The 13,044-nt window shown below is 39.7% G+C and overlaps 1 protein-coding gene across 2 annotated transcripts in view; it reads left to right on the plus strand.

Moving 5' to 3' along the window:
• LOC114657950 (complement C1s subcomponent-like) overlaps nucleotides 1-13,044 on the plus strand; it is a 129,841-nt gene that overhangs the window by 7,068 nt on the left and 109,729 nt on the right. For both annotated transcript variants that reach the window (XM_028809936.2, XM_051932125.1), the window contains exon 4: nucleotides 10,267-10,401. In XM_028809936.2, the coding sequence (XP_028665769.2) occupies nucleotides 10,267-10,401 (135 nt within the window). The remainder of the gene's footprint in view (nucleotides 1-10,266; nucleotides 10,402-13,044) is intronic.

The following is a 13,044-nucleotide window of genomic DNA, read 5'->3' on the forward strand; positions in this document are numbered from 1 at the left end:
GCTGGATGATAAATTAGACTGGACTGCCAATACTGATGCTCTGTGTAAGAAAGGACAGAGCCGGTTATACAGTACTTCCCTAGAAGGCTGGCGTCCTTCAACATCTGCAATAAGATGCTGCAGATGTTCTATCAGATGGTTGTGGCAAGCGCCCTCTTCTACACGGTGGTGTGCTGGGGGGCAGCATTAAGAAAAAGGACGCCTCACGCCTGAACAAACTGGTGAGGAAGGCAGGTTCTATTGTTGGCAATAAGCTGGACAGGTTGACATCTGTGGCGGAGCAACGGGCACTGAGCAGGCTCCTGTCAATAATGGAGAATCCACTGCATCCACTAAACAGTGTCATCTCCAGACAAAAGAGCAGCTTCAGCGACAGGCTGCTGTCACTGTCCTGCTCCACTGACAGACTGAGAAGATCGTTCCTCCCCCAATCTATGCGACTCTTCAATTCTACCCAGGGGGGTAAACGTTAACATTATACAAAGTTATTGTCTGTTTTTTCGTGCATTGTTATCAATCTTTAATTTAATATTGTTTTTTGTATAAGTATGCTGCTGCTGGAGTATGTGAATTTCCCCTTGGGATTAATAAAGTATCTAAAGTGCATCCGGAAAGTATTCACAGCACATCACTTTTTCCACATTTTGTTATGTTACAGCCTTATTCCACAATGGATTAAATTAATTTTTTTCCTCAGAATTCTACACACAACGCCCCATAATGACAATGTGAAAAAAGTTTACTTGAGGTTTTTGCAAATTTATTAAAAATAAAAAAATTGAGAAGTACATGTACATAAGTATTCACAGCGTTTGCCATGAAGCTCAAAATTGAGCTCAGGTGCATCCTGTTTACCCTGATCTTCCTTGAGATGTTTCTGCAGCTTAATTGGAGTCCACCTGTGGTAAATTCAGTTGACTGAACATGATTTGGAAAGGCACACACCTGTCTATATAAGGTCCCACAGTTGACAGTTCATGTCAGAGCACAAACCAAGCATGAATTGAAGCGTGAAGTGTGAATTTCCCATTGGGATTAATAAAGTATCTATCTATCTATCTATCTATCTATCTATCTATCTATCTATCTATCTATCTATCTATCTATCTATCTATCTATCTATCTATCTATCTATCTATCTATCTATCTATCTATCTATCTATCTATCTATCTATCTATCTATCTATCCTCATCTGTCAACCTATCCATCACCATTGCAAATAAGAAAGGGCTCAGAGCAGATCCCTGATGTAATCCCACCTCCAACTTGAATGCATTCATCACTCCTACCGCAGATATACCACTGTCATACTTCCCTCGTACATATCCTGTACAACTCTTACATACTTCTCTGCCACTCCCGACTTCCTCATACAGTACCACAACTCCTCCCGAGGCACCATGTCATATGCTTTCTCCAGGTTCACAAACACACAACTCCTTCTGGTCTTCTCTATACTTCTCCATCAATATCCTCAGAGCAAACAACGCAACTGTGGTGCTCTTTCTTGGCATGAAACCATACTGCTGCTCACTAATCATCACCTCCCTTCTTAACCTAGCTTCCACTACTCTTTCCCATAACTTCATGCTGTGGCTCATCAATTTTATTCCCCTGTAGTTATTACAGTCCTGCACATCCTCCTTGTTCTTAAATATCGGCACCAGTACACTTCTTCTCCACTCCTCAGGCATCCTCTCACTTTCCAAGATTCCATTAAACAATCTGGTTAAAAACTCCATTGCCATCTCTCCTAAACACCTCCATGCTTCCACAGGTATGTCATCTGGACCAACGGCCCTTCCATTTTTCATCCTCTTTATAGCTGTCCTTACTTCCTCCTTGCTAATCCCTAGCACTTCCTGATTCACTGCCCCCACATCATCCAACCTTCTCTCTCTCTCTTGTTCTTTTCATTCATCAGCCTCTCAAAGTACTCTTTCCATCTGCTCAACACACTCTCCTCACTTGAATGTTTCCATCATTATCCTTTATCACCCTAACCTGCTGCACATCTTTCCCAGCTCAGTCCCTCTGTCTAGTCAATTGGTATGGGTCCTTTTCTACATCCTTAGTATCCAACCTTTCATACAACTCATCATAAGCCTTTTCTTTAGCCTTTGCCACCTCTTTCTTCACCTTGCACCTTATCTCCTTGTACTCTTGTCTACTTTCTGCATCTCTCTCACTATCCCACTTCTTCTTTGGCATCCTCTTCCTCTGTATACTCTCCTGTACTTCCCCATTTCACCACCAGGTTTCCTTTTCCTTGTTCCTCTGTCCAGATATCACGCCAAGCACCCTTCTTGCTGTCACCCTTACTACATCTGCTGTAGTTGCCCAGCTGTCTGGTAACTCTTCACTGCCACCCAGTGCCTGTCTTACCTCCTCCGTAAACTCAACCTTGCAGTCTTCCATTTTCAACTTCCATCATTTGATCCTTGCCTCTGCCCTCTGTGACGATTGGCTCGGACACAGACAGGCAGACACGTTCATGTCACCCAACACACGTTTATTATACATTCTATTTACAATTATCTTGCACAAACCCAGTGCACAAAGCACCAATCACCCCTTCAAAGTCCTGGCCACAACACAATGCCTTTTCTCTTCTCGGTCCGCCTCCACTCCTCTCCAACACGCTACATCTTCTTCCTCCCGACTCTCGCTTCGACTGGAGGGAGGCGGCCCCTTTTATGTGCCCCGGATGGGCTCCAGGTGCATCATTAGGGCCTCCGTAGCCACACCCCTGTGTGGCGGAAGCTCCCAAGGTGTTGCCGGAAGTCCACCAGGTGCTCTCAAGTGTCTTCCCCCCAGCACTTCCCGGTGTGGCGGAAGTACTGAGGGCCAACACTCCCAAGGCATTGGGGCGCCCCCTGGCGGTGACCACGGGCCCCTACAGGGCTGAGCTTCCAAGCTCCGTACCCGTGGTCCCCAAAGCCACCAGGGAGGACGCCCCCTCGTATCCTGGAGGAGGCACAAGCCCTCCTCCACTCCTCCTAGGCGTCCCGGCCGGGCATGGATGCCCGCCGGGCACCACACCTCACTCTCTTCCTCTTCTTGATCTCCAATGTCATCCTACAGACCACCATCCTATGCTGCTTAACTACACTTTCCCCTGCCACCACTTTGCCGTCTTCAATCTCCTTCAGATTGACTCTTCTGCATAGGATGTAATCTACCTGTGTGCATCTTCCTCCACTCTTGTACATAATCCTATGTTTCTCCCTCTTCTTAAAATACGTATTCACTACAGCCATGTCCATCCTTTTGGCAAAATCCACTATCCTCTGACCTTCTTCATTCTTCTCCTTGACACCATACCTACTCATTACCTCATCGTCTCCACTGTTCCCTTCACCACCATGTCCATTGAAATCTGCTCCAATCACCACTTTCTGTCCATTGGGTACACTGTTCATAACTTCATCCAACTCACTCCAAAAATCTTCTTTCTTCTCCATCGTACACCCAACTTGCGGGGCATATGCACTAACAACATTCATCATCACACCTCCAAATTCCAGCTTCATAATCATTACTCTGTCTGACACTCTTTTCACCTCCAAAACACTCTTGACATACTGTTCCTTCAGAATAACCCCTACCCCATTTCTCCTCTCATCCACATCATGATAGAACAATTTGAATCCACCTCCAATCAACCTGGTCTTACTCCCCTTCCACTTAGTCTCTTGCATGTACAATATATTAACCTTCCTTCTCTCCATCATATCTGCTAACTCCCTCCCCTTACCAGTCATACTGCCAACATTCAAAGTTCCTACCCTCAGTTCCACTCTCTTTACTTTCCTCCTCTCCTCCTGCCTCTGGACATGTCTCCCCTCTCTTCTTCTCCTTCTTCTTCTTCTTCGGCCAACAGTAGCCCAATTTCCGACAGCACCCTGTTGGCTAACAGTACTGGTGGCGGTTGTTGTTAACCTGGGGCTCGACTGATCCAGTATGGAAATTTGTATTGTTGTCCGCATATTGATTTGGTAAAATTTTACACCAGATACCCTTCCTGACATAACCCTCCCCATTTAACTGATCATAACTTAGCAGATCCATGAAGATTTCTAAATCCATACTTAAGAGCATATTACTTCTTCTCACCACTACATCATTGCTAGTCAAAAAAGGATTATTTCTTTATAGATAACAATTTCTTGCCCATGATCAAATCTTGCAAGTACAACGCTATTGTCATGACCATGCCCCTCTAATCATGGAGCTCAAATCACTGTGCCCCACATACTCATCTTGAAGTTGACATTTTAACACCCCGTTATTAGCTGACAAAAACTGTACAGAATTTATATCCAAGCAAATTTTTTCTTTTTTAGAGACAAATGCGTCCTCAGAGGTTTCTGCAGGAATAATCTTGGAAACTCTGAAGGCATTTTTAAGGGGACAGATTATCTCATATCTCTCCCACAAAAATAAATTGGAAACCAAGAAGGCCTCAGAGTTAATCAGTGAAATTACCAGAATAGATCAAGAACACGACAGGGGCCTCATGTATAAACGGTGGGTATTTGGAGAAAGAAAAGTAAGGACAGGAATTAGAGGTTAGTACGTTTGAAAGAGACAGTACTGCTGCAATAAATTATTTCATCGAAGGTCGCGCATGGCGCAGCAAGCCTCTTGCGTGAGACATGAACAAGCACTGTGCCACCGTGTTCCCATGTTTAATAACATGCTTTAACTCCTATCATCATGAAAAAGATATCACGTATACATGTCAGTATTTTACTTATTCAGAGAGCTGTAATATCATGAATGTAATGGATTCTGTGTCCTGCCGGAGAAAAAGAAAGCCCGTTTAAGAAGCAGGTAGTGATTCACACACAGAGCACAAAGAAGATCAAATACAGAACAAAGCATTTAATGTGCTACTTTAGTTACAATGGGATTTGAGAAACTAGTAACTTAAACGATTTTAAGATGAAGTTTATGATGTTCTACTTTAATGGCAAAATAAACTACGTGATTAAAGTGGAAATTTCGAGATTAAAGTTGACATTTCATGCTTTTTTCCCACTGTGTGCCTATTTTTTTTGTCTGTACCCTAATAAGCTTTCATATGACACTCAGACGGTGGGCTACGACTTGCCTTTTCACGGCGACTTTGATATGTGATTTCTTTTTTATTTCGGGCACTGTGCGACTTTGTGAACTTGAGCTTTCGAGTTTCTCCGACACTCTGTCACTTGATCAACTTCATTTTGTTGATTATACCACTGTTTAAACAAACAAATAGTATGGTTTTCCTTTGCCTCTGTATTATCGTAGTATTTCCCTCTACTTACCCTTTACCTGTTTTCTCAAGGGTAAATGTTCTCGTCAGGTTCGTTATCGGGTTGGTGTACTGTTGCACTTTAAAATGAACACACACACACATAGATAAACACACACACAGACCCTAACCACAACAGCGCCCTATGAATGACACACACACGCTGATTAACCCTTTGCACTTTATACCACACATCAGCCTGACACTCAGCACTTCAAGAGACTTACTTATTATCGGCACGGACAACATATGATGTTTTAAATAGACCTCGGACCTAAATGTTACTTTTGGTCTCCAAGAAAATATTAAAACATACAAAGACTCAGTATCCTTGAATATAGGCCATTTATCAGCCAAGAATACCTTCTTCTCATACTGTCCCTTCTTTTGAGTGGCGCTCCTCACTCTCAGCCTTATAAACCTCGCAGCACAGAAATAATGGCAAAAATCTGGCTACCCCAGGTGCTGAAAGAAATCTAACTTATTAATTCAATCACTCTAGACATTAAAACAAAGCATAGAAAGTTAAAAGCAGCATGGTATTTATTACAAGAATAATAATAATACCACTGGAACAAAGAATAGAAAATAAGTACTGATAGGAAAGTCTGAATATATATAGTCTTTAGGAAAAGCTTACGAAAAAGTTGAAATGACAAGGATGAATGTCCCAGGGAGGCGCTTGATTTAGCAATGGATGTTCATGATGCCTTTCTGACGACCAATGTCGTCTTCGTCTGTTCCTCTTCTTCTTCTCCTCCCTCCTGCTCCTTCTTCTTCCTTCTTCTTCTCCTGCTCCTCCCTCTGCTCCTCTTCCAGACCAAGGCATATTTATTATGAAATATCATGCCTTGGTTACACAACACATGAACCTGATTGGCTGGCTGTCAATGTGATTGATGAATTTTGCTCAAACTCTTTCCCAGATAATAAAGTTCTTTGATATTGCCTGTTTCCCTTTCCCAGGCCATAAATCCCAGATGTCCATCCATAAAGTAATCAATAGCCTGGGGTGTCAGCAGAGCATCCTTTCCCGGGTTGTAAAATAATTGAGCCCCAGAATGTCTTCCTTTCAATGTAGGAAACAGCTGTTTGAAAGTGAGGTGTGACAAAACCTGCTTTGATCTGTCTTAGTTCATCTGTTGTCTTGTCTCGAACAAAATATAATGGAAACCAAAATGTACAGATTTTATACACCATAACAGCCTCCATTTGGTATTCGCTGAAATTCTTATATTTTCTCCCGTGCTTTTCCCATTGTCTTTTCACAGAAGGCTGAGCTTAAGGGCTATTTATATTGATTTGCATATTCAAAGAGGCGTAATTCTGGGAGGAGTTGGGGCGGGACAGAAGGTGCGTGCACGTGCGTTACTTTTCATGCTGATCGGAATTTATGTAGCGGAAGAACTTGGAAGTTTGCGTACATACAGATTCCTGCATCTGGATTTTTCAGTGCGTACGCACATTCCTGCTTTTGTGCTTACACCATGTTATAGTGTGATTTCTACGCACAGCGTTATGCATGAGGCCCCAGGTCTCCAAATGAGGCACTTTTTAGGAAAAGACAGGCTTTGCAATCAGAACTCAACCTCTTGATAACAAAACAAAATCTGCAAGCAGTTTGTTGCCTTCTTTATTTGTTGAATATACTCTTCAACCTTTACTCATTTTCAGTTGCTTTTTTGTGTCTCTGTGTGTGAGAGTTTGCTGCCTAGGTCAAGGCTGGGTGCAGTTTTGGTGCCCTTAAATAAAATAAACAAATCACCCTTAAAAGATATTGAGAATCTGAGTGTCTTTGTAACCACTACAATAGTTTCATTAATTTTTGCTTCATTTCTAATGCTGCTTTCAGATTGCTTATGTTCTTGGTTTCTCAGACACAAGTTGACTAGCAGCAGGTAAATCACATGCATTGATATTGCATCTTTTTCCAGCTGTAGTTCTGACTACATATTAGGCACACACACTTGCCTTTTATACTTAAGAACCAATACTTATACTGCCAGTCTTGATGGGAATAATGCATCTTTTGTTTTTACTTTGATGGACCTGTCTCCCTGCTCTTGATTAGGTTTATATTGTATGTAGCTTGTCTCTCAACAAATTGTAGCCAGTTTTCATTGAAAATATCATTTTGAAGATTGAACCTTAGCTCTAATGCAAGAACATGATTGACAAGGTGTTTGTGTGTGTGTGTGTGTGTGCATGTGTGTGTGTAATATATTTATTTTCTTTTCTGGCAAACAATGTTAGTGAAAACAAAGAATAAGAATAAGAAGGAAAATAATTCAGAACCAATAATTTATGAAAGATGTACTGAAATGGAATGAAAATGGGATTGAATGCTTGATAGTTATTATTACAATTCTTACATAACCTTTGGGATTCTTTTGGGATTGTTTGGTAGCATACTTATTAAGAATTTGCAAGCTTGTTGGAAATTATTGCTCTAAATAATATTGTGTGCCCAAGAAAAATACAGCACAAAATGGTGACACTGGAGAAAGTAACAACAGAGCCCTCCTCTGAGGACGTGAGTTCTGAAGACACCCATTATGTTAAATTTACCTAATATATAAGAAATTGATTTAAAAGACAGAATGCAAGAACATCAATAGCTGGATCCCATGAGCAATATTTAGGCCTAAGGATAATAAAAATCTCTTATATATATTTCTCTTCTGGTTTGTCCTGCTTCCACTTCAAAACCAGTCCCGCTCACACGCAGCCGACACGGCATTTCTCAATTCCTATCCGTCCTCTTCCAAACCCTTCCCCACGCTGCCTGGACAGTTGTATGTTTTTGACACAGCGCAAACTACTGAAGTACACTTACAAAATGCAGCAAAAATTTACTTCTCCAGCTAGATTCCATGCTCAGAACCATCAACCCCTTCCCTAAATCATACAAACACATGCATGAAATCGCTCGGTCCAATCCAACAGCATCTGTACGAATGGTTTTCAAGGAAATCCCTAGGCAGGATTTACGACGATACAATGCCCCGACATGTCACACTGATGTTGCTGCGATTTTCGTCGGAGAAGATGGTGAACCACTTGTCGAAACGGACATTTGCATCTATCCCATAGGCAACTCCTGTAAACAGATTTCCACGCTCAATATGAATTGCGATCCTGTGGTTTACCCACTTTTATTCCCTTATGGAGACATTGGCTGGCACAAAGATTTACAACATGTTCCCAATAAAAGAACCGCCAAGCAAATATAAGGCTTACTCAATGCCAATTTTACGCATACAGATTAGCAATGAGGAATGCATTTAGTATTTTGCACTCCAGCGGCAAACTATTCCAACAGTATGTCGTAGATGCATATGTTAAAACAGAGGGCGCACGTCCCCACTATCTCAGATTACATCAACAAGATCTGCACGTGGAACAATACAAAGGACTATCAGACGCACTGCAAGAAAACGCTAAAAATAACAACGTATGTGTAGGCAAAATGATCATATTACCGTCCACATTTCCAGAAAGTCCAAGATACATGCAACAAAACTATCAGGATGCCATTGCCATAGTACGTAAATTCGTAAAGCCTGATTTATTTATCACTTTCACATGTAATCCCGCTTGGCCAGAAATTCTACATGCACTGTCAGATAGCACAGACCTGATATTGTAGTATGAGTCTTTTGGATTAAGCTTAAGGAATTACTTAGAGACATTCTACAACAACATCTTTTTGGGGTTGTTATTGCTTTCTAGGGTTAGATCTTTCAACTCATTATCTGTCGTCTCCACCAAAACACCTATTCACAACTGTGTCTTTCAAGAAGTATTTATTTCTTCTTGATTTCTGAATTCCTTTCTCACCATTTTCCATCCTATTCTTACACCGCCGTATGCTACTGCGGGCGTCGGCTAGTATATTATATTATGAGAGTTACATAACTCTGTGAAAACCTAAATTTCCACTGCAGGTGAAAAAGTGACCTTATTCAGTTTGGAGTAAACCAGTTTCAAATTGGGAGCATTAAAAGTAAGATTTATTTGCTGTAAATGATGGAAGAGGCAATTTATAAGTCACAGGACTAACCCATATCTCAATGGTTTATGTATCGATACATCTGGGAACAAATTGTTTTTAGAATATAATTAGAAAAGATTCAGATACATCAGGCAGAGGCTTCCTCACATATCAAAGCAATGATAAAAGAAGGCATCTTCATTGGACCTCAAATCTCCAAGCTTTTGAAGGACATAAACTTCAAATCCTTGCTGTGCGAAGGAGGAACTTGATAGCATGTGGCACAATTTTCAATTTCAATACAAAGGCAAAAAACAATGAGGAGCTAGTTGAAGAGCTTCTCTCTTCCTACCTAACATCTGAATGCAAGACGTCTTTAAAATCCATTTACTACACTCCTATTTGATTTTTTTCCCCCGAGACCATAGGGGCAGACTTTAATCAACATGATGAGAGATTCCATCAGGGCATCACTCAAATGGAGAAACATTATAGTAGAAAGTGGAGTGAGTCTATGTTAGCAGACATCTGGTTGTTATTCTATCATGAAATATCTTAGAGGATTACGAGGGAAAGAAAACTTCCAAGTGACTGCTTTTTGTAAGTAATAATTAGATTTAACACAATTATGTCTATATTATCATTTTTTCAAGTCTAAATTATTAATTTGAATAATATAATACATTATTTCTCTATAATAGTGTTTTTCACTTTAAACTTTCATCTCTCAAACACAGGATGTGACAGAGCAATTCTTTTGCCAGATATTGTTTAATCAACATCATATCTGTAAAGGACACCTAGTATTTGTGACAGGGGTGAAAAAAACAATTTTAGGACCAGTGAAATTAGTTAAACTAGTCAAGAAGAACAGTAATTGAAAAAATAAAGTGCATTTTTAAAGAAAATGTAATTTTGCCTAGCAGCTAAATAATATGATGAGTGAAATCTGTTGTGTTTCTTACTTTTCAGATACTGAAGAGTGTTCTGAGCCAGTGGAAAAAGAAGAAAATGAGTTATCATGCTCATCATTTTGTCAGTCTGGTAGATTATCTTGTGCCTGTCAGCTTGGATACAGCTTGAAACAACAAGGCCAAAGTTGTCAATGTAAGCTTACAGGAACAATAAGGATAAAGAGACACATAGCCCAACCTGTGTGTTCAACTGTTTCAGATGTAAATCTCATCTAGATACACTGTTCTGCTGTTTCACAAACACACATTTCTTAAACTTTTATGGTAAGTTTAGGGCTGGGATCATCAAATGGCAGCCTGCAGGCCAATTTCAATCCATGTGCAAGACTCCTCTGTCCTCAAAGCATCCTACAAAACATTTTTATATGTTATATTAAAATTATATAGAATCAACATACATTCTGCATCTGTCTAAAGCAAACCACGGGCAGACTGCCGTGCTATTATCATTGGGTTTTTACTATTCCTGTAACATGTTTAGTCAATCAGCTTTACAAATGGCTTCTGACATCATTAAAAAGGGAATAATGATCAAAGGCACACAATGTTACATTTTTAACAAAGAATTAAAAAGTTGGCTTCTTTAAGAATTTAAAAGCTTTTCGTCCATTCTCGGAGAATTTCACATGTGTATTTGTAAATGAGAACAAAAAGGCCTTTATATTTCTAAAAATGAGAAGCTTTGCTTTCTTTTTAATACATATCCTGGTTTCTGATGTTAGAGGCTGATTTTAAAGCTGATTTTTTGAACTTGAATAATTTTCTTGAAAAATCAAAAACTGTGGATTTCAGAAGTAATGCCATCAGTTTGAAAGTACCAAGATGCAATATACCTTTATTGCTATTGTACAGTACGTACAATGAAGTATCGTTTGGAGCAAGCCTAAAGATGCTGTGGATAAAAGTTTATAAGAGTAGACAATAAACTAAGTAAACATTAAACTATGAGAAGCACAGTTACTATTAATAGTTTCAAACATACACAGAGTAAAACTAAAGGTAAACATGTAAGCATAAATAGAGATATAATACATGCAGTCACAAATATGTGAAGTTACAACTAAATGAAGTCATAGTGAAGATTACAGCCAATACAATGGTCATGAGTTCCACATGGGTCATGTATAAGTGTGTGACTATGTGCGGTTGATGAAGAAGTTCAGTTCAATCAGTGGTGGCTCTGTATAGGAAGGGGCAGTGATCACTGTGCATTTAATAGGCTGATTGCTTTGGGGTAAAAGCTGTTTTTCAGCCTGGTAGTGCGGACATGCAAGGCTCTGAAGCTTCTGCCAAAAGGCAGAAGAGTAAAGATGCTACGGCCGGGGTGGGTTGCATCTCTCCAGATGTTCTTTGCTTTTCCAGTGATGGTAGCTGAGTGGCAATAACAGGTACTGAATTTGTGTTAACAAGTCAGGTAGTGTGCGGTAGAGAATTCATACATGAAATTACTCTCGTCACGTTTGCCATTTCAGTTATAAATCATATGAAAACAGCACTTACAGCAAAATGGGCAGGTGCTTGTGCACCCTTAAACACACCACACGCATATGACTGCTTTTCCTCTCTAAATTCTGTTCCATCAAAATATCAGAGATAAATGCACAATTGTGCCACATCTGTGTTCTTTGTTAGTTCATCAATAGCTAGGGATATATGACCAACGTGACTGACAACTCTGGATGTTCTTTGCCGAGATATGAACACGACACGCAGCAATTGCAGCCGACAGGGGTATTGGTTTCTATGGATTCAATAACTTTATCCATTAATTTATCACAAGCAAGTTTAAATAAAATGTCTATAGTGCACTGCTCTTAATACCTATGCCTTCAGAGAGGACTTTATTGTGCTTGACCAGTGATCATTTATGATAGTGACTGTTTCAATACAGATCAAACATATTTTCTGCACATTTCAGAATGAAGGTATAATAAAGATTGGCTTTTTAATCCAGTCGTTTTTAAAATGACAATTCTCTAAGTCATTTTTCCTCTTGGTTTGACAGAGATTTTTGTAGCTAGATCATTTTGATAGCTTACTTGTAACATGAATTGAGAATGTTACTTCACTGGCTAATCAGTTAAAATTAAATGATTGGGTACAATGACTGTTGGTTTTCTTTTGTCTTTTTTAATAAAACCTTTTATTTCCATAAAAATCCACTACAACAGAAGAATTGTAATGCAGCCATCAAACACACATTACTACCACCAATTCAACATTCCAGTGTTTATTCTGGATGTTCTGGTGAGGGTCTTAGTAACAGCAAGCTGAATGTAGTCAAAAGAATACACTGAAATATTCCAGTTCTTCTTCTATGATTCCTAAACATTTATAGACCAGCTGTGAGACAGAAGAGAATACCTTTAAAATGTTCACAACCCAATAAACCATACCTCATACATCTCTGCTGAATGTATCCATTTCAGCTGACTTCTCTTAACAACAGCAACAACAACATTTATTTATATAGCACATTTTCATATAAAAAAGTAGCTCAAAGTTCTTTACATAATGAAGAAAAGAAAAATAAAAGACAATGTAAGAAATTAAAGTAAGACAACATTAGTTAAGATAGAATAAGAGTAAGGTCCGATGGCCAGGGAGGACAGAAAAAACAAAAAAAAACTCCAGACGACTGGAGAAAAAAATAAAATCTGCAGGGTTTCCAGGCCAGGAGACTGCCCAGTCCCCTCTGGGCATTCTACCTAACAAAAATGAAATAGTTCTCTTTGTATTTAAGGTTCTCACGGAAGGATTTGATGATGATGGTCAT

The sequence above is a fragment of the Erpetoichthys calabaricus genome, chromosome 9, assembly GCF_900747795.2.
Source record: "Erpetoichthys calabaricus chromosome 9, fErpCal1.3, whole genome shotgun sequence".
Taxonomy (NCBI): domain Eukaryota; kingdom Metazoa; phylum Chordata; class Cladistia; order Polypteriformes; family Polypteridae; genus Erpetoichthys; species Erpetoichthys calabaricus.